At 47.7% G+C, this 27,804-nt stretch overlaps 1 protein-coding gene across 7 annotated transcripts in view; it reads right to left on the bottom strand.

Moving 5' to 3' along the window:
* Nucleotides 1-27,804, bottom strand: part of MGLL (monoglyceride lipase) — a 169,085-nt gene that overhangs the window by 106,361 nt on the left and 34,920 nt on the right. For 2 of the 7 annotated variants that reach the window (XM_043588287.1, XM_043588288.1), the window contains exons 1-2: nucleotides 13,028-13,151; nucleotides 11,594-11,738 (exon numbers count right to left, since the gene is read on the bottom strand). In XM_043588287.1, coding sequence (XP_043444222.1) covers nucleotides 11,594-11,718 — 125 coding nt within the window. In that variant the 5' untranslated portion in view covers nucleotides 11,719-11,738; nucleotides 13,028-13,151. Of the gene's footprint in view, nucleotides 1-11,593; nucleotides 11,739-12,222; nucleotides 12,356-13,027; nucleotides 13,152-27,804 lie in introns of those variants that run through there. The other 5 variants (XM_043588285.1, XM_043588284.1, XM_043588286.1 and 2 more) reach the window with 4 other exon arrangements.

The following is a 27,804-nucleotide window of genomic DNA, read 5'->3' as shown; positions in this document are numbered from 1 at the left end:
TACTTTACAGTTTCTGAAGACTTCCTGTCATTTCCAGAACATACCTCCATGCCTGTATGAAAGTGCTCTCCACTGCCCGGAATGCCCCTTTCCACCTTCGAGAGTCAGCTCGCGTCACCTAACCTTTCTCTGAGGCCCCAACACAGGGTGGCCCCCACAAGCAAACTCCCGCGGTGCCCAGAATGGTGTCCTCAGTACACATGCGCAGATGCCTTTGGAGACAGAGACAGAGCCCCTTCATTTCCATATTGCCAAACTAGAATGGGGTAATGCACACGCAAGGTGTCCAGGAGGAACTCGTAGGACTGGAGGTCTGCCCTCCCACAGGCCCGAACCTCCATGCCGCACCATGGACCCTCCCTTGCTGTCTGGCATGGTGCCGAGTTTGCATTTGGAGCTCAGTTAGTACTGCGGAATCATCTCCCCATGTCAAAAGAGGAGGCACACCTCACTCACGTCCAGATTCTGGTGTCTATGCTGATGTCAGTGCTCAAGTGGAAAACCCCTTCTGCTGTCCTGCAGGCCCCACTCGTATGTGCGTTTTCACATACAGAATTTTACCTCTGCATTAAATTGGCGAAAACACAGCCCCCTGTTATGTCAAGGGATCACCTACAGGGAATATTCTTATTCTAGCTATTATTGACTCCTTCTGGGATACTTCTGGATTTTGCTGCTCCATTTCCTGAACAAAAAAGCCCCTCTGATCATCCTCTGTGGAAACAGTCTGTCCTTTCCCTAGAAAACCATGCCAGAAGGGACTCTGGAGAATCATCTAACCCAATTACCTGACTCTAAATATGAGAAGTTCATTTATTCATTCAACAAACACAGTTAGATCCCTTATTTTGTGCCAGGCAAGATACTCTACAAGGAGGGGAGCGCTGGAGAAGGAAGAATAAGAGTAAACATGACTTCTGCCCTAGAAAAGCTCAGGGGTTATTCACCATCACAAGATGCAAAGTGTCCTAGAGTTACAGAAAATGCAAAAGTCTCCGGGAACTTGCCCGAAAGTCTAAGAGATGATACCTTGTCAAGAATTACTCAGAGGCAGAGGCAGAAACAAAACTTCAAGGCTGCATTTCTGACTCTTAGGACAAAGAGCTTTTCTCCACGTGGTAGAATTTCAAAAGTGGCCTCAAAATAGGCCCTGCCCTCATCCTCGCTCCTTGGATGTGCCCTCACACACCACCTCTGGGCTCACTAGCTCTGACACCAGCAGAAACTTGAAAAGCACCCGCACATTGGGGTTTGCTCTCTTGCTGCTCTTGAAACATTGCCACCCTAAGAACAGATCTGAGCTAGCCCACTAAAGGGTGCCAGACCACATGCAGAAGAACCGAGGTCCTCCTGCCAATAGCGTCCTAATACCAGACACATGAGTAAAGCCATCGAAGCCCAGGGAGCCCCTAGCTGGCCCACCAGTGCCCGTAGAGGCCGCAGCTGACCACAGATGCATGAAGAAGCCCAGCCAAGGCAGAACATCTGCCCGGCTGAGCCCAGCACAAATCGCCAATCCATTGGAATTGTGAGCTAAGTAAATGGGGTTACACGGCGATAGATTACAAAGGCGCCCCCGACGGCCCTGGGCACTCCGGATAGATGGCAGGACGGCACTTGTACCAGTAATCTCATCTCCTGCAATTAGGAATGTTTCCACACAGTGCTGACGCATTCAGGACCAATGGAAACACACGTGCCAAAGACTGGAACGTCTTAAGACACAGACTACCGAAAATGGAGTGGATGCTTCTATGGAAGTTTGCTGGCACAGATTTCCAGCCCTGCTCATGAAGGTTTGGCCTCCCTGCCAGTGAGACTGTACCTAAATGCTGTCACTCGCGGAAGCTTTACACAAGATAAAAGCATCTCATTGTCCTGTGTGTTATCTCAAAAAGAATTTCACCACCAACGGCTTTCTCACGGTTTTCTTGTTTTGTTTACCTTGTAGATTAAACATCCAGTGTCTATTTTTTTTTACATTTTTTTAAATTTTTGAGGGACAGAGAGAGACAGGGCACAAGCGGGGAGGGGCAGAAAGAGAGGGAGACATGGAATCTGAAGCAGGCTCCAGGCTCTGAGCTGTCAACACAGAGCCCAACACACAAGCTGTGAGATCATGACCTGAGCCAAAATCAAGAGCTGGATGCTAAACCGACTGTGCCACCCAGGTGTCCCATCCAGCGTCTATTTCTATTAACTTCTGTCATTTAGGGAGTTTGAAATCTCACTGAAATGGAACTGAGGGTTTTTTTTAAAGTAATTTCTATACCTGACGTGGGGCTCCAACTCAGGACCCTGAGATTAAGAGTTGCACACTCTACTGACCGAGCCAGCCAGGTGCCCCAAAACAGAACTGAGTTTGAACTGTTAAGAAAAAAAGCCAGTAAATAAGCTGAAGACTGGGGGAAAGCCTGCAGCCTGGGGTCATGGGGAAGAGCAGTAAAGGTGGGATGTATGAGTATTGCTTTCACTCTAGGGCTTACGTGGCTGATGCTTGCCAGGAGGGTGCTGGGAAGTAAGGGACAATGGTAGGTAACAAACAAGCCCAACACACAGTCCTTCCTCGCAGCCTGCCAGACTGATGGCAGAGGCAGCCAAAGAGATCAAACTAAGCAGTAAGAGCTCACACTCACATGTCACTTACACTGTGCCAGATGTGAACTCCCACGCATCTATCTAACCTGTACAAGCACCCTAGGGAAAGGTGCTGGTGTCCCCTATTTTAAAGATGCAGAGACTGGTCAAGTAGCGAATCTATGGCCCCATGCCTTGTCTGAGTGGACCCAGTCTGTTCCCCGCAGAGTCTGGCTCCATGGCCTACACTGTTCTCCCTACACTGGGATGCTTTGTGTCCCAGACAGACCAGTCTTCCCTGAAACATGTCCCTTCAGGGATCAACTGACCAAAATGTCTAAAGGCAGCAATTTCCCAGCCAGGGGTCTTTCGTCTCTAATCCAGTGGCCTGCAAGTGGCCTGGGGAAACTGCCTGCCCTGACAAGGTGAGACTAACCAGAGGCTTCCTGAGATCAAAGATGGCGGTTTCTAATTGTCTTCAAGCTCTTTCTCCTTCTGTCCTTCCCCTTCCCGCCCCCCTCTGTATTCGGGGGCCCCATACCTCCTCTCCCACATGCTTCTCTTATTCTCCTAGAGGCTGTCTGTTCTTTTCCCCCTCTTAGAATTCATCCCCCTTCTGCCACCCCATCTCGTGGGTCCTCTAAGTGAGTCTCTTGCCACCTTTCTGAAGTCCATTACTCAGAGTCCTGGGGCATTGCCTAGGTGCCCACATGCTTCTAACCACAGAAAACAGAGCCCCCAAAATGTAGATGTCATCAAACAGCTTCTGGCAGCGAGGAGGGAGGTGGCCAGTTAAGACCTCTCCAAGCCCAGCCCCAAACTTCCCATCTGTTGAAATCCCCACTGTGAAGGGCTGCCTTGTGGTTTCAACCCAGAAGGAGAAGGTATGGGGTCAACAACTCCTGAGACACGGCATGGCACAGAGGTGAGAGCGTGGTCAGGAGCTAGCCCCCGGGCACACGCCAGCCCCCTAGGTGACTTCATGTTTACTCTCTGAACCTCAGTCTTCCCATTGACAAAATGATAAGGCTGCCACTGAGCCCTGGGGGCAGGGACCACCCCCATTTCGAGAGTCTGATGGAGTCTGTGATGCGTCTTCCTTTCCAGAAAAGTGCATATACTTAACGTAGCCATGATGTCAAAAGGTCCAACAGACTCGGTTAGAGTCTAAACCCTAAAACCCTCTGCCACCTACTCAGGGGAAGTCCCCAGGGTTAGGGAGAGCTGGAGAACTCTAAGGACCTTAATACTCAAGTCTGACTTCCTCTACCAGAAGAAAGACACTGTGCCAGTGACTGGCTCACGCCCCTTTCTTCTCTGGGAGCAATTCATTCACTCATTAACACACATTTATTAAGCTCCTGCTGAAGGCAGGCCACTATTCTAAGCACCAGGGACATGACGACAGGCCATTCCACTGACACTTGCTCTCTGGGGAGAACAATGCAAGGGGACAGAGGCACGAGTGCCCTACAGGTAGCACAGGTGTGATTTCACAAAGTGACCCATTTCCATCCTGATCTCTATTAATCCTGCCCCATATTTCTGGTTTGGGAAATGTGTTCAAGGAAAAGGAAGGTCTAATTCCCCTCAATCCTAACATCAACTGAAGATGTATTTTTCCAAACCTTCTTTCTTTCCTTCAGTTCTTCCCCCTTCTCCTCTCCCCTCCTCCCTGCTCCCTCCCACCCTCCCTCCTCCTTTTCCTTCCAGAATGTTGATGGAGCTGTGAGCCCAGGAGAAACAGCTCCTTTACACCTTTTTGAGGAAGGTGAGGCATGGTTTCTCACCACTGCACACAGGAGGATTTGCTGGGCAGCCCAGAGAGGAAATGAATGGTCAGCAGGTGCAGGAGAGGCATGTTGGGAGCTGGTGATGAACGTGAAAGGGGTGGGGGGGCAGTTCCAAGTGGAGTGACACAGCTCACAGCTTTTGTTGTGACCTCCTAGCTACACACAGCCCCCTGCTGTGTGTGTCTCTGACACAGAGAGAACAATGTCACTCCCAGTCCGTCAGTGACCACCATCAGCATCCCTACCCCCACCCGCTATGAACAAGGCTGTGTGAAATGAAAGGAATGTCCTACCAACAAGAACCTCGGATGACCCTCAAATATGGGACAAGGGTTGTCCTGTAATCTCAGCTGTAAAAATTTGCACCACAGAAGACCATTTCCTCCATTTACACAATCACTGATGGTCGGGTTTGCACTCAAAAACAAAGTGCATCTGGGATTCACATCTAAACCTAGAAGGTGCCAATAAATAGACGATGGTGGACAATGGGGGCTATTCAGGAAGCAGTTTATTTGGCTATTTTTTTCTTAGACTCCACTGCAAAACAAAGCCAGATTTGTATCTGCAGAACATTCTTATAGCAACTGGAAGAAATTATCCCTTGACGAAGCTGTTGGAAAAATCAACTGCAAGAATAGCAGCCGGCCTTTCCCCTGGTCATCAAAAGATCTTTGCTATCCAAAGAGTCTTTAAAAAAAAGAAAGCACCCAGAAGAGATCCCTATGTAAAAATAAGGCAGTTTCCTATGCTATAACAAAGGCAGAGGCATCAGAAGGAGAAACAACAGTTTCATACAAGAGAAAAAAAACTTTTAGAAATTTTTTAAATAGGCAAAAAAAAAAAAAATTGAACTGCTACTGTAAAGTTGATCGATCTGATCAAAAATAGTGTTGTTGCTCTAAATGCAGAGTAATATCCGCTTTCCAGGAGCTTAGGTGTAAATTTCATAAAACAACGCATTAAATTAAAGGTGCTTCATTTTCGAGTCCTCATTGCAAAGCGCCAGTGTAAGACATGATTCCTCTCTCACCTTCATGAAAATGAACTTGTCCCTGTCATTAATATTTTACTGGTAATTTGGTTGGCTTGTCCATGCTCTCTCTCCTTCATTTGTCCCACTGATTTATTCCAGGGGTGCTCCAATGAGGTGTCCCACAGGGTAGGTGGCCCTACCTGTCCTCACTGTCAGAGAGTAGAGCAGGTATCTTGAGAGCAGAGGTAATAAAGGTGTTTGCTGGGAAGGAGAACCCCCATATTCCCTATGTGCCTGTCCCTTGGGGAGACACCTGGGAGCCATCCTTCCCCCACCTCTCCTGCCACCATTACCAGGAGCAGGCAACTTTAGTCCTTCCACTGCTATCACATGCTGTCACTACTCTGCAGGATCTCAGCCCTCCTCACCTGTCCCCTGGATTGTGGCAAACACCTCCAACCACCATTTGTCCATGTTACAAGTCTGCCTACAGCACTTGCTGGCTTAAAACCACTGGGCTCCCCCCACCCCCGAAGGTTCAAGTTTGAGCCTGTAGCTCAACCTGCAGCACCCCCCCCATCCATCTCACCCCCCAGGGAATGGCCTCATTCTACCTCTCTAGCTTCATTTAGGTTCCTGCCACTGTCCACCTGGTGCCTTCTGCCCCAGTAATACCACTGCTGGTATTCTCACGCAGCCCATGCATTCCTGCCCCAGCCCCCTCCCCTGGCATGCCCTTCCTGCATGTGGAGTGCTGTTCGAGGGCATGGGTAAAAAGGGAAGTAGGAGCTGAAACCCAGCCCATGTTCTGCCTCCCAAGCCACACACCTGAGGGGCTATGTCTTCATGGATGGACTCCCTTCTTAATTTGCACAAAGGCTCCGTATGGCTTAGCAGGGGTCCTATCTCTATGGGCTTGCCACATCACATCATAATTATCCACATGTTCATCTACCCCCACCCCTTCATCAAACAAAGCAGTCTCTCCCCACGCTGGTGCCCAACACAATGCCTGGAACATGTGGATGTCAAAAACCGTTGACGTCACTGGTCGGTTGAATGGGAGCGAGACTGTGGCTGAACAAAAAGAGCAGGGAGATAAACCCTCAGAGCCTGTCTTGCTACAGAGGCTTGGAAGAGCCAAAGAGCTAACCCAGAGCCTTACAGCCAGGGGGAATGTTCAAGGGGCTGGGCGGGGGGATGCCTGCCTGTTCTCACACCCACAAAGACCAACAGAATGGAGTTCAAAATGGCTCCTCTTAGGGACAAAGAAGGGATATGATTTGGTTCACTCTGAGGATGTAGCAACCACAGGCAAGTGATGCAGCAACACCTCATCACCCAGGGGGCAGGAGTTCAGAAAGGCCATGAGGACTGCAGGACTCAGCAGGGAACGCACAGAAACACCCAAAGATGTAAGCAGAACTCGTGGAATGTTGCTCAGAGCACTGAACCAATGCCATAGGCTAGGGGGCGTGGAGGAAGGCACTAAATAAGTGACTTCCAACCTGATTAGGAAACCAAAGGGTGAGGGGAACATAGGAAAAGCCAGTCTGACCTATGAGAAGAAAATTCCAGAAGGCAGTAGGGGGTCAAAATTATGTCCAGCCAGACGATGGAGATGCTGCGTCTCCATGGGCTGGATCCAGTTGGCTGGGAGGAGCCCTTAGCTTCTGGAACCACTGGTACCACACCCAAAGGGCTGGTGGCTGACATGAGGAGGACATCATGAGGACATTCCCAGCTCCGGGAAATCACCTCTTTTCCAGGTAAATTTGCATAGTTAGGAGGAAGTGTCCTAAGGTGGCATTGCCCAAAAATTCAGCTACAGGGTTTTGAGGCTTCGAGGACACAGGGATCAGTGTGACCCAGCGCAGAGGTAGGGGATATCAGCTGAGCCCCACTTTGGGGAATAAGGAATAAGGAAAGGAGCAGCCAGAGTTAGGACTTTGGCTTATTGCTTCTAGATCCACTGACAATGGCCAAGACTGAGAACTTGGGGAGGATCCCACTCCCAGCCCTGACCCCCATGTCACCCAGAGGAAAGTCCTAAAAACGACACCAACTGCAGACTGCCTTGGAGGAAGCTCAGACTGCTGGAACCAGGAGGGGAGAGGAGTGGCATCCATGTGAGGGTGTGGCCGCCTGGTTACTGGAGGGAAAAGCCAGGTTACTGAACCTGAAGTCGGAGGCAAGAAAGGGAGAAAACACAGAGCCAGCAAGGTCTGTGGAAGGAACTCCAGGGCTTATGTTCTGGAACGTCTCCGAAAATGTAGGGAAATTTGGAACAAAATGCTAAATGAAACTTTCAAAAATGAGTCATTTGTGAATTGCAGCGGTTCTCCAGGCAGGGTGTTGGCATCAGGACTCTGCAAGCAGAGGGACCGGGGACAGCCGCACTTTGAAACAGCTCCCTCAATCTCCCAGCTGTTATCCCAACAGCAGCTACAGAAAGGAAAGCCTGTCAGCCCTTTGGGGGTGAGGGGTGGCCCAGAGACCAAGTGCACAGGAGGGAAGTAGCAGCTTTAGAGAAGGAAGAAAGGCACCGAGGGGTATATTACACACACACACACACACACACACACACACACACACACACTTCACAGTGGCCCTGCTGATCACCAGACCAACATGCTCTGGCCCATGTTTAGAATGAACTGTCTGGTGGGGACCTCGGCTGCACAACCACACAATTGTAGGGGGGCTCTCCGGCCTTCCTTGTCATACAGAATCAAAGGAAGGCTTCACGTCCTCAGACTGAGTACGGTTTCTGACCACCCAGCCTCTCCCCAGCCGGTCGGCCATTCGCCACATGGGACAGGAACACCTTCACTGTTCCGAGCATGTCTAACTAACATTCAGAAGCGAATTTAAAGTCATCTTTCATTGGACTAAGGAGGACCACCTGGTGGACTGAATTCATAGGTGCTATAGTCTCCGTCTTTCTGTCGACATGATTGCTGGAAATTTGCTGAAGGACCAGTACTTTAAAAGTCCAAGATACTGAATCTGGATCAAGCAGCCACTCCCCCAGGGCATTGCAAGATTTCTAGTTTCAGAATGGAGACATATCTTTCACTGATTTCCCACTTTCAGTAATTGTGAGCCAACAATCAGGGAGAATTCATTACTCTATTACTCTTTACCGTAGGGTGAAGTGGTCTTCAACCCTGATGGAAAATGTCAGAATTTATCAGGAAGACGCTACTTGCAGAGATGAAAGTCTGCCTTCCACAGTGATGCATTAAGAGGAGCAACTGACCTGGGAGCCAGAGGAATCTGAACTGAATCCAGCTACCCTACCTGGGTCATCCTGGGCCTGTGCCCCCATGTGTAAAATAGGAAATGGTAATGATAACATTGGCCTCACAGGCTGATGTCAAGTTAAGATGAGATCATGTAGGTAGAGAGCCTAATCCAGACCCTAGAACATATTTGATACTCAATTAATAGGAGATACTCAATGAACATAAGATAATTCTGCTATACCTTAAGTCTAACATTTGTTACACTGTAAACACCACTAGCTGAACACGAATTTGCCTTGACACTGCCAAATGTAGGCTTAAAAATCTTGGGTGCAAAACAGTTAAAGATGGAGTCTTTGGTCTGCTGTACTAAAAACAGCGTTGTGTTTGGATACACACATCGTAATGACACTCCCAAGAAATGCCTTCTTCTCTCTCAGGGTCCAGCGTGAGAGGCTGGCATGTATAAGGACATAAGTTGATTCCATAAGCAGGTTTGGCCGGTTTCTCAGCTATGGCTGACACCTGTGACCCAGTGTCACTCTGAGCCACCTGCAGAGCTGGTCTCGGGATGGGAAAGTTTCAGGCACTCTGAGGCAGGCCTAAGGAGCTGGAGGCAACTTGCTGACCAAAAAACCAACCCAAAGCAGTGTGGCTAATAGAGGTGCACATAGACCCTGCTCTGAAAGACGCCACCCAGGGTGGCTTCTGAGGTCTCCAGGTCCTCTGGGAGGGAGATTATTTTTTAAATGGAGCAGAGTGGAAAAACAGAAGGAAAGGTGACAGTTGTCTGGGTTTTCCCCACAGACGGTGGAGTAGAGAAGGCCTGGAGCTGAACTGGGAATGGGACTTTAGGACACTCCCTGGAAGGGACGGACTGGAGTCAGGGGTGACCTGAGGTCCCCTCTCCCTTCCTAAAAGCAACAGGCAATGGTGTTGAAACTCAACAGCAGAGACATTCCAGAGCATGCAAGAAGGCAGGCCCGCACAGTGGCTGGTATCTGCCCAAGCAGCTGGTCTCAGTTATTCAGACATGGACACGCTTCCATTCCAGTTGGCATAAACCTCTGCCCTGAGGCCACCCCCCTGCTCCCCGTCACTCTGGCTGCCATGATCCCTCCTCCAGGAACCCCTCACCCTATTTGATATACAGAGATGCAGACACAGGGTTAACTTCTGTTGCCGGAGGCCTCCAGGACTTTCTGATGGGTCAGGGCTGGTTGTGAAATCGCCTAAACATTACCTCTGACATTGGCCCCAACTCCAAAAGGGTGTTTATTGACCTGAATCATCTCCAGAGGGTAGAGGCAGAGTAGGTAGGCCAGTAGCCTTCCCATCACAGTTCTCTTCCAAATCCCAGGGCCCAACTGCCTCAACCACCCACCCCACCTTCTTATTGCCATCGGCGGCCACCACAGTGCAGACACTGATTTCCCAGAGACAGCTCAGTTTAAGCTACTGGGGGCTTGCCACATCTAAGTGGAGCAAAAGCAATGGAACCGAGAGACCTCCCCACAAGGCGACATCAGCGTGGAGACTGTGAAAACCACTCACAGCCAAGGAAGGGCAGCCGGTTGGCCATTCCCAACCCACTCACCCACCGCCCTGCACCGCCCCCTTTGGAGACCAAAGGTCCTCTTTATTTCGCTGACCTCCAACTAGGACAGCCTCCCCACTCAACCGAGGAAAGCCCCCAAAGTCTAGGACTTGGACAAAAAAAATGCCTACTTTCAATTCTTTGTCCTCTTTTTGTATATCGATCAAATAATGCCCCATATACCACACAGTTCTCAGAAGTTAAACCAAGAACATGCAACTGTACAGCCAAATAAGTCAGAGTGGAGAGTAAGTCAGAATGGAGAATTAATGACGATGCTTGACAACTCTCTCTCTCTTTCTCTCTCTCCTCTCTCTCTCCTCACCCCCTTCCTCCCTCCCTCCTTCCCTCTCTTCTCCTCTGTCTCCATCTGACACATATGCAGAGACACACGCTCTCTTCTGGAGGATATCTTTAAGAAAGATATTGCCAGAACTGGTAGGAACTATTAACAGCCCATTACGATAGGCAGTTTGTACAGCTGCCCTGAAGCTATGATTTTAAACCGGGTCTTTAAAAGTCCACATCTCTGTGTTTTTAACGTGCAGCTACCTGGATTATATACACCTTGTTGAAAAACAGGAGAAATGCTATAGCTGTGCTAGGGTTGGGTGATTACTGAGACACAAAGAGAGCTATAATCTACATCACACCGTGTACCCTGGGAGACAAGAGGCCTGGGAGACAGGTAAAACATCCGTGGAACAGGAGACGCTCACTCGTCACTAGGCCAAATGGTTACCACCAATAATTCCTTTCCCCGAATAACATAAACAAGCAGGGCTTTCCCTGTTTCGTACAAGAGAAGGGGAGCAGCAGGCGACCAGCTGTCTTATGGTGTATCGTCCCAATGCCTTTTCTAACAGCAAGACAAATCCTTGATGGAAAATGTACAAAGTAATTGAGCTGGCAAGAAATCAGAAGGAAATACCCAGACCCCTTTCTCCCTAGTTATACACGTAGGACACCTCTGAAGCTCATAATCAAACAGGAAGACAGAACAAAGGTTACTATATATACAGTTTTGATGTTCTTATCTGCTTAGGTGGCTTTCTGGAGTTGTCGCCGTTGATTTCAAAGGAATGCCCTTGCAACAGGAAATCAAGTCCAGTACAAAAAATAAAGTCATGTGGAATTTTTGAAAACTGCCATACGGTAGAATCCGTATCCTGGTTGTTATAATGAAAATAGAACTCCTGCTTCTTAATTTAAAAAAAAAAATGATAAAGTCTAAATCTCATCTTTGTGGGCACTGCTGTGCCTGACGTTAAAACGTATGTGAAGTAGGTCATGAAGAAAGCAGTCCCGAAGGGTATGCTACAGGAAGAAGGGCAGAGGCCAGCGTGAATGGAGCCAAGTGCGTCTGGAGCAGCATTCGGCAGGGGGGGAGGGGGGGACTTACTTGGGTGTGCCCGTAGGTTTCCAGTACCTGCAGAAGAGGTACTGTCCATCGGCATTGACCAGGTGAGGCAGGTCCTGGTATGGAACGCTCTGTGGGGTCTGCCTGGGAGAACTTTCCTCCGGCATTCTGAAAGGATCTCCAAGTCCTTGAAAGAAAAGAAGACATATTCCGAAGTCAGAAATACGGCAAAAACACACAGAAATGGGGAGCAAAGCCTCGTTCGGTGTCAGAAACATTTTTAAGCAGTTTAAAAGGACCCCCTCCATTTCAAAGACTTAAAAAAAAAAAACAAAACAAAAACATATTTCTTGCAGTCTCTCCAAGACTGAAAAATCCCATTTGTTCTTAAGAAAATGCTCACTTTGTTTTTTAAGTGCCTCATTACAGCTTTTTCCCCCCTTCCCATCTGTGTTTATTTTAAATCATTTCAGGAAACTTCATCTTAAAGACTATTTTAGCTGTAATCAAGTGGAAATTATACTCAGCTCTGTGGGTATAAAGACGCAGCTGCAAGAAGACCCATCTATCTTAAAATCCCCAAGGAAGTTTCAAAGGGGCACAATAATGAGGTGGATGATACTCCAATTAATGCCTCCTGTGTCTGAAATTCCAAAGATTCCATGACAAACCTGTTTCCATCATGTCCTGGCTTTTGCATTCCACAACCACGACAGCATGGAGAATCAGAGCCAGGCAAATAAGGGCTGTTCCCTCATCTCGGCGGTCACAGGGCGGCATTCAAGCAGTTCCCCAGCCCCTGTCCCCCACCCCGCGCCCTGCCCCCAGAGCCAGTCTTGAGGGCTTTCGGGGTGCTGAGCCCGGGAGCCTGCTTCCAGCTCGCACTGGAAGCTCTCTGGGGCTCCCCCTCCGTCCCCAGGGGCGGGGAACAGGCGCGCGCGACGCCCCACTACTAGTTCAGGTCATCACTTTTTGTACACAAATCCATGGAGGGGTTCGGAGAGGAGAGGGGCTCGCGAGCCCGGCAACCCCTGCCCCGGAAACTGGGAAACCAGCTCGGCGCACACCGAGGCACCTCGCACACGCACAAATGCGGGTCCCCGAGGCAAAGTCACCCCCGAGGCTCCCGACAAACTTTGCTTCCTGCCTGTCTCCGACAGCGCAGGGAACGGAGCCCCGCAGCTGTCACTGGAAAAACCACGGGAAAAACCGGGAGACGTCGCCGGGCGTGTGCACGGGGCCGAAGGGGACCGGGAAAATGGAGTTGACGGGGACAAGTTGGTTTGGGGGCGAGGGAGCAGGGGAGGGCGCGCGCACACACGCGCACACACAGACACGCGCGCACACACTCGTGCACAGACGCGCGCGCACCAGGGGCGCGGGAGCCCACGCCGAGCATGCCGGGGACCCCCGAGGCTGCTCCCCACCGGTGGGGACTGCACTCGCAGGCTGGGGCGGGGGCCGGGAGGCAGTTACCGGGGCCACGAGCGCCGCTGTCGCGTTCCCCGAGCGCCGCGGGTCCTCGTCTGCGGCGGGCCAGAGCCGGGCCGAGCTGCGCGCCGCCGGCTTCGCGGCGACAGGGCGCGGCGTCTGCGCTGCCACTTTATCCCCGGGCCCGCTCGGCGGCGGGGGCGGCCCGAGGTGGGTGGGGACGCGCGGGACCGGCGGGCGGTGCGGGGAGGCGGCGCCCTGGGCCCACGTGTGCCCGGCCCGCGGGGAGGAGCGGGGGCGCAGCCCGCGGACCCGGCCACGCGCTCCTCCCCTCCCAGCCTCGGGGGAGGCCGCGCCCCGGGGTGGCCGCCCGGGGGGCCGTCACGAGGCCTGGAACCCAGCCGGGCTCTCCCGAGTGTCAGCGCGGGAGGGCTCGCCACACCCACGCGCAACACACCTCGCGCACACAGACCCGCATAGGGACACACACGGACACCACACAATCTGCAAATGCACACGGACCGCATGCGTGCACAGACCCACACACAGATAGTACACGTGCAGACACAGGGACACATGCAGATACATGTAGACACTACATGTGCACAAGGACACACGCCACACATGTAGGCATGCACATAGACTTCCCCACAGATACACACGCATGGACATGTACAGACACACAAAAAATATACCACACACATACAGATACTCGGTACACAAAGGCAGACACATGACATCCACAGAGACACAAACTCACATAGACACACACGGAAAGAAACAGACACACACACACAGAGACACACGTAGACATCAAGTATACACACATGACATGCACATATGGGCAGACACTCATATACAGACACATTCACACCCGCACAGAGATGCACATGATCAGACACCCACATAGAAAGTGGGTTGGGGGTGCACAAACCCCCAGGAGGTAGGGTAAAGGCAGACTAGTGTAGGCCTTATCCCTCTACCCCTATACCCAGCAACCGTCCCTACGTTCTAGGAGACCGGCCCCCAAACGAAATCTCAGGTGGATCTACACAGGCCAGGGGAAGGTCTGAACACTATCCAGTACAACTAGCAATGTAGATTGTGGGGGTGCAGGAACCAGTGTTGGATTTAGGGTCCAGACCACCTGCAGCAGCTCCTCCATTTGTCCTGTGAGCCTTAATCTCCTCACCTGTAGCCTGGGTGCAACCATACCTGTGTCCCCAAGGAGTGTGACCAAGGTCCCCAGGTCACACTGACTTCAGCTGGCCTTTTCACGTTTTCTTCTTTCATAAATAACTTTATCCCATTGCAATGTTGAAAAGAACTGCTGTACTCCAGAAGCTGGTGTCTCAATGTCACATTGTGTGTGTGCAGGAGGCCCAGGCTGCTTAGAGCCTGTGATCTAACTTAAGAAATAAAACAATAGCCTTTGAGAAGCTATGGGCTGTAAGTGCTGCCAAGCTCAGCCAGCCCTCTGGCCTCAAGCAGTTCACCAACCAGGCCTGGGACAGAGAAGGGTAGCTAAATGCAGCTTTACAATATCCATGCGAGGCAGCAATCGGGGCAGGGAGCTGGGGGCTGGCTTTCAAGCTGGCCATGCTAAATACACTGTATTTACTTGGATGGTAATTTGTTCAAGGTGGGGGCAGGGCGGCAGCTGGGGATCTAATGGATGCTATGGGGGGGGGGGCGGGGCCCAAAGCGCACCTTGTACACAGCTGTGGTTTCAGTGTTTTCCAGCTCCAATATTCCAACATTTTAAATAGACAGTGTGAAAGGCTTGAGGACAAATTTTGCTGAAGTTGTCAGCAGAGCCTCAGTAGAAATGGTGGTAGAGAATTGGAAGCTCTGCGTCCTTGGTTACCGACATAGATGAGAGCATGGTGTGTGGTCAGCAGGTTGGGAAACCATGAGTTAAGACATTGAGACTGTGCTGTTCTGTATCTGGCTTTTTTTTTTTAATTAAACTTTTTATTTTGAGATACAGGTAGATCTGGATGCAGTTGTTAATAATCCAGAGAAATGCTGTGTACCCTTTACCCAGTTTCCCCCAATCTTACGAAACTGTAGGATGATATCACAACCAGGATATTGACATTGATACAGTCTAGATGCAGAACATTCGATCACCACAAAGATCCCTTGTGTTGCCCTTCTGTAGCCACATCTACTTCCTTCCCACCCCCATTCCCTTCATAACCCCTGCCAAGCATTAATTAGTTCTCCATTTATAAAATTTTCTCATTTCAAGAATGTTCTATAAAGTCACACAGTATATGACCTTTGAGGATTCACCTTTTCATTCAGCATCTCCAGGCAGTGTGTGTAGCATTCTGTGGTGTGGACGTACCACACAGTTTGTTGAGGGACTTCTGGGTCATTACCAGCTTGGGGCTATCACAAATAAAAATGCTTTTGGCACTCCTGTAGAACTTTTTGTGTGAACACAAGTCCTCATTTCTCTGGGATAAATTCCCAGAAGGGCAATTGCTGGGCTATAAGGAAATTACATGTTGTTTAAGAGCCTGCCCAAAAGTGTTCTAGAGTGGCGATACCATTTCACATTCCTGATGTGAGAGGTCTAGGTTCTCAGCGACCTTGTCAGCATCTAGTGTTGTCAATATATATATTTTTATTTTAGTTTTTTCCTCCTCACCATCTTTTCTCCTCTCCCTTTGGGACTCAGATGATATAGTATTAGATCTTTCGTTATAGTCCTATAGGTCTCTGAGGCTCTCTTCAGTTGTTTTCCAGTCTATGTTCCCTCTGTTGTCCAGACTGGGTAATTTCCAGTGCCCTGTCTTCCAGTTCACTGCTTCTTTCTTCTTCTCCATTCTGCCTCTGAACCCATCCCCTGAGCTTTTTTACCCCAGTATTAAACTTTTCAGTTCTACAATTTCCATTTGGAAATTCTAATGAAGATTGGATCTTCTCTTCCTAGGCTGAGAATCTCTAGTTTTTGTTAGTTTCAGCCATGTTTGTACTTGCTCCTTGAAGCACTTTTATCATGGCTGCTTTAAAATCTCTGTTCTTTCAGTTGGCATCTATTGATTGTCTTTTTTCGTTCAATTTCAGATCTCTCTGGTTCTTGGTGAGATATGTGATTTTCTACAGAAACCAGATGATCTTGTATTACGTTATGAGACTCTGGATCTTATTTAAAGCTTCTGTCTTAGCTGATCCTCTCTGACACTGCTGTGGGCCAGGGGACAGGCAGGTGGCCATGTGGCCTCATTAGTCCCAGGTGGAGCTAAACACACAGGTTGCCCACTCAGTCTTGGTGGGTGTGGGTGTGGGTGTGGGTGTGGGCCACTGTTTTCTTCTGTGTTGTCTGACTAGTGTAGAAAGGCCAACGTCTGAAACTTTTTTGGCTTATTTAGTTTTCTCTCTCCTGGTCCTTGGGCTGGAAAGGGCAGGCTTTGGTTAAGTATCATTTGGTCTGTGCCTTTGGCATTTTTGGGTTGCTGGCTTCTCTAGCTGCAAGACTGGAATATCTGAGACAAACCCAAAACTCGGGAACTTGCCACCATGTCATTCCTTGGCTCCTGAGGTCTCTAGTTGGTCTGCCTATTTTCTCCCCTTTCAGAGCCTCTTTCAGTTAGGTTTACATATGATGTCCAGGGTTTTTAGTGGGATTTACCTGGAGGAATAGGAAACAACACACCTCCTGTGCCATTGCAGATGCAGATGTCCTGTATCTGGCTATATATTTCAGCAATTCCTACCAACCCACGCGCCCAGAAAGACCTCAGAACCCAGTCTCTCTAGACTGGACTGATCTAGAGACAGTCACCTCCCAGAAAAGTGCCAGTTGGCAGGATATGCCCCTACTGCCTGGGATGAAAAAGCAGGCCAGCAATTCAAGTAAAAGCAGCATCTTTCTGCTCCCACTAGTGTCTTGTGTGGCCTTCCAGAGATGCTCTGAGGTTTGAGCTGAGTGGAACATGCTGGAAATATCTGTGGGGAGGAAGGCAGTAAGAGCAAACTAGGAGACGTTAAGAAAGCCAGGAGTGTCTCTTATTAGAAATGTTGGTATGTGTGAATTAACTTCTACTGCTTTTTTGCAATCCTAGGAATGTGGGTGGTGGTATATTTCAACTACAAATCACTCCTGGATGGAGAGAAGTGGAGCTTGGGAGTGGAGATGGTAATTAGAGTGAATAACGAAAGATGTAAGACTTTGTACAAACTTAAAAATGAACTTGAGCAAAAATACGTAAACTCTGAAATATGCTCCACGGACTAGCTGTGTGACTTCTGGTGACTGACTTTGCCTTGCTGAGACTGCCTCCCCACCTGAAACGGGGTGATATGAATACCCACTCTGGGCCTTGGCCACAGTCAGTTCAGATCGTGTCTGTGCCGCACTCAGCACAGGGCCTGGTGGGCAGCCAGCTTGCGCTAAATCAAGAGTGGCAGCGTGTGGCCCAAGAAAAAGTACTTTTTCATCTGAGCAAAAATTTTAATATGAATTTTTAAGATTGGTAATGTCACACGCAAATCCAGATTCCCAGCTTCTCTTGAAGAGCAGAGAGATGCGGGCACAAGGGGCCAGAGTGTTGGATGTGTTGAGCATGAGGTGCCTGTAGGGGAGGCTGGATTTGTAGGTCTAGAAGTGAAGACAAAGGTCAGGCCAGAGATGTGGGAGTTGGCCCAGAAACGATCCCTGCATCTGTGGAATACAGTACACTCACCTCCAGAGAATAAGCAGGTGAAGGTATGACTTGGCATCCCACACACTGCATTTAGTCTGCGGGAGTTTGAGCTTGGCCAATGCTGAGCTTTCAAAATATTTGAATTAGTGGCCAGCTTTTAAAAACCAGGACATTTCACATGATAGTGCTGGTCCCTGGGTTTCCTCTGAAAGGCAAAAAGCCTGTCAACACAGGGCCACATTGGTGCCTGGCAGTGGTCAGCAGCGTGGTTGGATGGAACCTGTCCTCTTTGGGTGACACATGCATCTGCCCGTCTGCCAGCCCTACTGCTGAGCCCACCTAAAGAAAAGCTAATCCTCCAAATTCATTCTATGAGGCCAGCATTACCGTGCAACTAAAACTAGATAAAGACATTACAAAAAAGAGAACTATAGGCCAATAACTCTGATGAACATAGATGTAAAACTCCTCAACAGAATATTAGCAAACTGAATCCAACAATACATGAAAAAAAAAAATCATTCACCACGATCTGGGATTTATTCCTGGGATGTAACGGTGGTTCAATATTCACAAATCAATCAACGTGATATACCACATTAATAAAAGAAAGGATTAAAAACCATATGATGACTTTAATCAATACAGAAAAAGCATTTGACAAAGTACAACACACATTCATGATAAAAACCTTTGACAAATAGGTTTAGAGGGAACATACCTCAACATAATAGAGGCCATACATACATGAAAAAGACACAACTAACATCATACTCTATTATGAAAAACTGAGAGCTTTCCCTCTAAGGTCAGGAGGAAGACAGGGATGTCTACTCTCACCACTTTTATTCAACATAGTACTGGAAGTCCTAGCCACAGCAATGAGACAAGAAAAAGGAATAAAAGGCATCGAAATTGGCAAGGAAGAAGTAAAACTTTCACTATTTGCAGATGACATGATACTATGTATAAAAAAAACTAAAAACTTTGCCCAAAAACTATTAGAATTTAAGGTCATGGGATACAAAATCAATGCCCAGAAATCTATCGCATTTCTATACACTAATAATGAAGCAACAGAAAGAGAACTTAAGAAAGCAATCTCATTTACAATTGTACCCAAAATAATAAAATACCTAGGAACAAACTTAACTAAGAAGGTGAAAGACCTGTGTCTGAAAAGTATAAAACATTAACAAAAGAAATTGAAGATTACACAGAGAAATGGAAAGATATCCCATGTTCATGGATTGGAAGAACAAATATCATTAAAATGTGTATACTACTCAAAGCAATCTACAGATTTAATGCAATCCCTATCAAAATATCAACAGCATTTTTCATGAAACTAGAACAAATAATCCTAAAATTTGCATGGAATCACAAAAGACCCCAAAGAGCCAAAACAGTCTTGAAAAAGAGAAAGCTGGAGGCCTCACAATTCCAGATTTCAAGTTATACTACAAAGCTGTCGTAATCAAGACAGTAAGGTACTGTCACAACAGTAGACACATATATCAATAGAACAGGATAGAGAGCTCAGAAACAAACCACACAACTAACATCATACTCAGTTATGAAAAGCTGAGAGCTTTCCCTCTAGGGTCAGGAATAAGACAGGGATGCCCACTCTCCCCTCTTTTATTCAATATAGCTCAGAAACAAACCTACAATTTTATGGTCAATTAATCTTCAAAAAAGAAGGCAAGAATATGCAGTGAGGAACAGACAGTCTCTTCAACAAATGGTGTTGGGAAAGCCAGGCAGCTACATGCAAAAGAATGAAACTGTACCACTTTCTTACATCATATACAAAAGTAAAGTCAAAATGGATTTAAGTACCTAAATGTGAGACCTAAAACCATAAAAATCCTTGAAGAGAGCACAAGCAGGAATTTCTCTGACATCAGCCATACCAACATTTTTCCAGATAGGTCTCCCGAGGCAAGGGAAATAAAAGTAAAAATAAACTATTGGGGCTACATCACAATAAAAAGCTTCTGCACAGTGCAGGAAATAATTAACAAAACTAAAAGACAACCTACGGGATGGGAGAAGATATCTGCAAATGACATAACTGATAAAGGGTTAGTAGCCAATATATAAGGAACTTACACAACTCGACAGCCCCCAAAGCAAATAATCTGATTAAAATGGGCAAAAGACATGAATAGACATTTCTCCAAAGAGGACATCCAGGTGGCCAACAGATACATGAGAAGATGCTCAATATCACTCACCATCAGGGAAATACAAATCAAAATGACAATGAGATATCACCTCCTATCTGTCAGAGTGGCTAAAATCAAAAGCACAAAGAAATAGCAAGTGCTAGCAAGGATGTAGAGAAAAAGGAACTTTTGTGCATTATTGATGGAAATTCAAACCAGGGCAATCACTGTGGAAAACACTATGGAGGCCTGAATGGTTCAGTTAGTTGAGCTTCGGACTCTTGATTTTGGCTCAGGTCATGGTCCCTTGGTCCCATGGTCATGGGATTGAGCCCTGTCTTGGGCTTGTGTTGAGTGTATAGCCTATTAAGATTCTCTCTCTTTCTCTCTCTTCCTCTGCCCACCCCCTCCGCTCTAAAAATGGTTTTTTAAAAAAGTTAAAAATAGATCCTGTAATCACACTACTGGATGTTTACCCGAAAAATACAAAAACACTAATTCAGAAGAATACACTCACCCCTGTGTTTATAGCAGCATTATTTACAATAGCCAAGATATGGAAGCAGCCCAAGTATCCATCAACTGATGAATGGATAAAGAAGATGCGATATATACATATGATATACATATACATTACTCAGCCATGAAAAAGAATGAAATCTTGCCATTTGCAATGGCATGGATGGAGCTAGAGAGTATAATGCTAAGTGAAGTAAGTCAGTCAGAGAAAGACAAATACCCATACAATTTCACTCATATGTAGAATTTAAGAAACAAAACAAATGAGGAAAGGGGAGAAAGAGAGAGAGGCAAACCAAGAAACAGACTCTTAACTACAGAGAAGAAAGTGATGGTTACCAGAGGGAAGAGGGGTCAGGAGATGGGTTAAACAAGTGATGGGGATTAAGGAGGGCACTTGTGAGGAGCACTGGGTGATGTATGAAAGTGTTGAATCACTATATGGTACACTTGTCTTGAAACTAATATAATACTGTAGGTTAACTATCTTGGAATTAAAATTCTTAATTAAAAAAATTTTTTTTAATGTTTATTGATTTTTGAGAGAGAGAGAGAGCGAGCGAGCATGAGCAGGGGAGGGGCAGAGAGAGAGGGAGACACAGAATCTGAAGCAGGCTCCAGGTTCTGAGTTGTCAGCATACAGCCCGATGCAGGGCTTGAACCCAAGAACCGCAAGATCATGACCTGAGCCAAAGTCAGATGCTTAACCGACTAAGTCACCCACCCATGGTTTACATTCTTCATGCCTCTGTAAAAGGAGGATCATTAAGAATCCTATTGAGGAGGGTACCTGTTGGGATGAGCACTGGGTGTTGTATGGAAACCAATCTGACAATAAATTTCATATTAAAAAGAAGAATCCTATCTAGCTCATGCAACTGCCTGGGATAGGACAGGTAAATTGCTTAGCATGAATGTCTGGCACAGGAGGGCAGGGTGACACGTAGTGTCACCATTATTAAGTTAAGGGAACATATGCATGTTTGAAAAGTTCTGATGAGGGGCGCCTGGGCGGCTCAGTCGGTTAAGCGTCCGACTTCGGCTCAGGTCACAATCTCGTGATTTGTGAGTTTGAGACCCGTGTCGGGTTCTGTGCTGACAGCTGGAGCCTGGAGCCTGCTTCAGATTCTGTGTTTCCCTCTCTCTCTGCCCCTCACCTCCTCATGCTCTGACTCTCTTTGTCTTTCAATAATAAAGAAACATTAAAGAAAAAAAAAAGAAAAGCTCCAATGAGAAGTTCCAATGAGAACCAGAGTTAACAGTGAATTATGAATCTCCTTCCCACTCCTGCACCCTTGTTTCTGTCCCCGGAGGCAAACACCTCTGCAGGTTATTGCGTGGGTTACTGGAAATGCTCTGAGGTCTGAGGAGCGTGGAACATGCCAGAAATACCTGTGAGAGAGAAACTAAGACACCGAGGTATCAGAAGGGAGTCACTGCATTTCTGGTGGCTCCATCGTGCTGGGCTTCTTGAAGAGGCGGGACCAAACTGTTGAGTGGGTGTTAAGGACAGGGCTTGAGAACCATTTCTTCCGGGGAGGGAGGAGGTCTGTTGCTTCAGTGACCCCAGTAAATGGCCTTTTGCATTGTGACTTTGTGCAAGTTTGCACTGCCTCTAGGTAGACAGTGTCAGAATGGAGTTAGATTCTGTGACTCAGCTGGTGTCACAGAATTGTTTCATGCGGGGAAAACCCCACCTGTCTGGTGACCAGGAGTGTCAGAAGGGAAGTGTTCTGTGTGAAAGGAGACACTCCTGGAGAGAAGAACTGGGTTTTTCCCTACTCAAGAGGACTACTGGGTTTTTCCAGTACAAAAAGAAAGGAAAAAAAGAAACTTTGTACTATACACAATACCTACAAAAAAAGGACAGAACCAACAAAGTCACGTACCCAATGCTATAACAGAGAGGTCAATAAATATTCTTAATATTGCTGGGAATATGTGTGTTGATTCTGTTGCTCTTATTGAAATGGTTGTAAAAATTTCCCCCAAAATCATTTCTGCCTTGGCCCCTTTCCCTACTTTCCCCACAAAATGTTAAGCTCCTTCTATATAAATTCTTCCTATTTAGGTTTAGAGATTTAGGGCCAGTGATACCCATGGTTAGGAAAGGCGCCTGGGTGGCTCAGTCATTTAAGCATCTGACTCTGGATTTCAGCTCAGGTCATGATGTCACAGTTTGTGGGTTCGAGCCCCACGTTGGGCTCTGTGCTGACGGCTCAGAGCCTGGAGCCTACTTTGGATTCTGTGTCATCCTCTCTCTGCCCCTCCCCCACTCTCACTCTGTCTCTCAAAATTAAACATTAAAAAAAGTTAAAAAAAAAGAATCATGCAGGAAAAACAAAACAGGGAATTTTTCATCCTTTTAGTGTGGTTCCCACAGAAGTTGCACAATCAGACCCAAAATAGGGAGGTAACTGAATAGGTGCCTTGCCAACACTGCCACCGACGTCACAGCGACCCCGAGAGAGGGCTCTAACGCGGAATTTGGCAGCTCGAGAAACTGCCCAAGTGGCAGAGCCAGACTCGACCTGATCCGCCCACGTCCTGTATTTGGTCCTTTGCTGCAGGCTGGCGTGTGGACCCAGGCTAATGGGGAAAATGCATGCAGGTGTTCAACATGCAGGGTATTAAATAACAGCTTCATGGTGAGAGTCCCTCTTTGCTCTCATCTTTCTGATGATGAGTAACAAGCAGTCTTCATTAGGTTTTCCTGTGTCTGTAACATTCCGTTTGTGCATCTCCCTTTTTAACCACTTGGCTTTGTTATAATTCATTCTATCTATTGGGTTACCTTAAATGTGTGGCAAGTGTTCATTTTCTATTTAGAGAAACCTTTTATGTTTATTTATTTTTGAGACAGAAACAGAACACAAGTGGGGGAGGGGCAAAGAGAGAGGGAGACACAGAGTGGGAAGCAGGCTCCAGGCTCTGAGCTGTCAGCACAGAGTCCGTGCGGGGCTCAAACCCAGCAACTGTAAGATCATAACCTGAACCGAAGTCAGATGCTTAACTGACTGAGCCACCCAGGGGCCCCTAATGAAACCTTTTAAAAATAAATGGAGTTTGAGGCGCCTGGGTGGCTCAGTCGGTTAAGCAGCCAAATCTTGATTTTGGCTCAGATCACAATCTCACAGTTCGTGAGTTCAAGCCTCCAGCTGGGTTCTATGCTGACAGCGTGGAGCCTGCTTGGGATTCTCTCTCTCTCTCTCTCTCTCTCTCTCTCTCTCTCTCTCTCTCTCTCTCTCTCTCTCTCTCTGCCCCTCCCCCACTCACACTCTGTCTCCCCCAACATACATAAACTTAAAACAAAAATAAAAATAAATGGAGTTTAAAATACGGGTTGATTTAAAGAAAGATATTAAGTAAATTACAGAGCACGTGGGACAAAGATAATGCAAAGTCAGAATGTCAGTGGTAGCCACAACTGAGATTGGGGACTCAGGGTGAAATGCTGGTAGGAGAGCAGGGTGTGGGCCTGGCCCCTCCCACTCTCCTGCTCTGTCTCTAACCTGCATTTCTGGGTTCCAGCTCCTTCCACACCAGTCTGCCACTGCACTTCTGGTCCTCAGCTTTCTGTGGGTCAGGGTAGGATTGGCCCAGATGGTCTCCAGGGGTCCTTTCCAGCTCTCAGAAACATTCTGCAGATGGCTATTTTTGCTATGTATTTAAGCACCAGCACCAGCCCTACTGGGAAAGGCCATTAAGCACAATCAAACCTACTAAGATCAAAATACTGGTTCCCACCCACCCACCACCTTCTTTAAATGCATTTGGCAAGTCCGGAAAGCCAGCAATTAGTAATCTGGCCCAATCACTATAACGAGATCTGCACTCAGCGGTAAAGGAGAAATTCCTGCACTGACTAATCTGGTTAATGGACCAGTTAAAAGTTATACATGCTGAAAAATATTCCTTTGGGGTCATTAGAAGCGCAAATAAAATGGACCCCTGCTAGCAAGTAACAGTGGCAGGTCACATGTGTGTATTTTCCTACTTTGTTTTTCGCAAAATAAAAAAATTAAAAAATTAAAAAAAATCCTGACTTCTTTTGAAATAGATGCGACTGACCTAATGCTAAGTTTTAGTCTTTGAAGGCAAATGAGGTAGTGGTTATGATTAGGCAGGGAAAGTCCAGGGATGGGTTGAGTAGCTCTGCAGAAACTGTTACATATGTATAGATATTTCCAGATAATCTAGGCAGGTCAGGGCAGGGAAGGAGCACACTAGCACAGTTTTTCTAAACAATAGCACTTTTTCTCCTGGGCTGTTTTTAATTGGCTGGTTTTGGTCAAACAGGCCACTTGGCATGCCTTTTAAAGGCACAGACCTCAGGGTCTGACTCAGGTCTTGGACTTAAAACCTGTGTGACCTTGGGCAAGTTACTTAGCCTGGCTGTGCTTCCATTTCCTTCTCAGTAAAATGGACGTAATAATAGAAGCTGCTTCACAGAATTGTAAGGATGAAATAAATGAACACATTAAAGTACTTAGGACAGTGCTCGGCAGGGGTGCCTGGGTAGCTCAGTCAGTCAAGCAGCTAAGCTAAGTGCAGACTCTTGATGATCTCACAGTTTGTGGAATAGAGCCCCATGCTGGGCTCTGTGCAGAGCCTGCTTGGGATTCTCTCTCTCTCCCTCTTTCTGTCTCTCTCTCTCTCTGCCCCTCCCACGTGTGCTGTCTCAAAATAAATAAACAGTTAAAAAAAAGAGCAATGCTTGGCATATAGTAAATGCTTAATGTATGAGCTATATTAGTAGTAATAGCAGTAGAATACAGCCTCAACTCTCCAAGTTGCCTTTGTAAATACCATACACTGAGAATCTGCCTTCCGAAATCATGTTACCTTCTACAATATTAAATCTACATTTCAGTGCATGTCAAGCAAAATTGGCAAGCCTTGGGTAGGATTTTACTGCTGGAATATGTCCTAGATAGCATGGCATCAAAGCCATCATTTTATAGGTAAAGCAGCTAAGACCAGAGAGGTAAGGGGACTTGCCCAAGGTTGTACAGCACGTTGGTGACCAGATCTGAATTAGAAAAAGAGTCCCGGGCCCCACCTTTTGCATCTCCTGGAACTATTTACATCATCTCCTTTCATTCCTAACAGGTTCTTAGTGTTCCCACTATGAAAACCCAGGAGGGGCGCCTGGGTGGCGCAGTCGGTTAAGCGTCCGACTTCAGCCAGGTCACGATCTCGCGGTCCGTGAGTTCGAGCCCCGCGTCGGGCTCTGGGCTGATGGCTCAGAGCCTGGAGCCTGTTTCCGATTCTGTGTCTCCCTCTCTCTCTGACCCTCCCCCGTTCATGCTCTGTCTCTCTCTGTCCCAAAAATAAATAAACATTGAAAAAAAAAAAATGAAAAGCAGCTGGAGACCAGGAATACCTTGGGGTCTCTCACCCACACCCTGCCACACACCTGTGTCAGATTTCTCGCTCATTTGTTTGTTTCTTGCCCACCAGGCATTATTTACTACTTTCTACCAACAGCTACATTTCCTTTAAAGGAAGCCTCCACCACTATTGTGAATTCTTGGGGCAACTGTCAGTCGAGGTGCCCCCATCACTCTTGCCAACCAGGGCCCACGGAAGCCACTGCACTGTCCCTGACTAGATCTTGAGCAGAGTGATGTCAGACGGGAGGCCCAGGCAGAGCTCACTCATCCTCAGGCTTTCTGGGCAAGGTAAGGTAATTGGGTATACCCGCTGCACGTCCTGGTCCTCATTTGTTGTTTCCAAGCCTGGTCTTCTAGTCTCTAGTGTGTTCTATGAGCGGCCCAACAGACCTCTGATAAAGTCCCCTTGGCCTTGCATCGGCCAGAGTTGATTTCTGTTGCTTGCCATCAAAGAACCTTGGCAGATACAACTTGACTTGTTGACTTAGCCTTTCAGAGCCCCTGGGAACTGGCAAGTGGAAGGAATGTTGGAGACATGAGGAGCGGGAAGTGCAGGGTATGCTGTTGAGGTGTCTGGGGAGAAGGAAAAGAGCTGAAGAGACTGAGAACTAAGGAGTCTCTTCAGATCGGCATGGAGAAGGCCCAGCGGCATGGAGAAGGCCCAGAAGACTGGGAAACAGGAATTCTGTCAAGCAGAGAAGTTGGCCTATTGAAGTCCCCAAGAGTGGGGTGGGTGAGTGGTATGGTGTAGCTGACAGCGGGGAAACAGGAAAACAGACAATGGAGAGAGGGAAACTTCCCAGGACTCCTTCCTCCCTTAGGGAACAGCCACAGCAAAACAACAGAGAGCTCTTAAAAGTGAATCAAAAAATGGTTTTAAGGACAGCCTTGACAGTGGAAGTCAGTGTTCACTTGTTCTTTCTTTCCTTCATTTAACTCAGATTTCCTAAGCAGCCGCTACATGCCAGACACTGCACTGGATGCTGGGGTACGGAGCTAGAGCCGCCATCTCGCCCCTCGGGTGACTTGCAGTCTAATGAGCAAGAGGGACAAGAAAGCTACAATCGCAGCTGAGGAGGTAAGCACCCCAAGGGAGGTGTGTGTGCGGACGGACCACAAAGGATCAACCAATGGCTCACACGCATGTGATGGCAACGTTCATCTTCAACAGCCAGAGGAGGATGTGTGAAGAGTCCAGGACAGTTCCAAGCGTGTGACCTGTCTTCTCTCAAACATGGGTTCTTGTCCTATTCCAGGCTTTGGCACGGAGGAAAGGAACATGAGTAGGCCAACCTGGGCTTTGCTCTGGTTCCCGAAGTCCCAATGGTTTACCAACCAGGCCCCCTAGGGACGTGCACAGGAACCCCTTAGTTCCTTACTACCGGAGGATGGTCCGCGGACCAGCAGCACTGACGTGCCCTAGGAGCCTGTTAGAAATAGGGAATTCCAGGGGGCGCCTGGGTGGTGCAGTCGGTTAAGCGTCCGACTTCAGCCAGGTCACGATCTCGCGGTCCGTGAGTTCGAGCCCCGCGTCAGGCTCTGGGCTGATGGCTCGGAGCCTGGAGCCTGTTTCCGATTCTGTGTCTCCCTCTCTCTCTGACCCTCCCCCGTTCATGCTCTGTCTCTCTCTGTCCCAAAATAAATAAACGTTAAAAAAAAAAAAAAGAAAAGAAATAGGGAATTCCAGACCCACAAACCACAGTCTGCATTTTAACAAGATTCCTAGGTGGTTCACAAGCATGTTCACTTTTGAGAAGGGTTAGTCTAGTCAAACCCTTAGGTGAAACACTGAGATGTTCATTTAAGGATAGGTTGTTTAGAAGGACTCGGGTCAGGAACCGAGCCATGTCAGCCAGAAATAGGGTGCAACCAGTGTCCTTGTGACTAGTGGGGACAATGGCAGAGGGGTGAGGGAGGGCAGGAAGACTCGGTCAAGGCACGTCCCTGTGGGCTGAATATATCAGAGAGTCATTCGATTAAGATGCAGAAAGCCAGTTCCATCTAAATTTCAGGTCAGCAGTGATTTTCAGGATTAGTACATCCCATGCAGTATTTGACACATAGTTACACTAAAAAGC

Source organism: Prionailurus bengalensis, chromosome A2 (genome assembly GCF_016509475.1).
Source record: "Prionailurus bengalensis isolate Pbe53 chromosome A2, Fcat_Pben_1.1_paternal_pri, whole genome shotgun sequence".
NCBI classification, from domain to species: Eukaryota; Metazoa; Chordata; class Mammalia; order Carnivora; family Felidae; genus Prionailurus; species Prionailurus bengalensis.
This window is presented reverse-complemented; position numbering and strand designations above follow the sequence as displayed.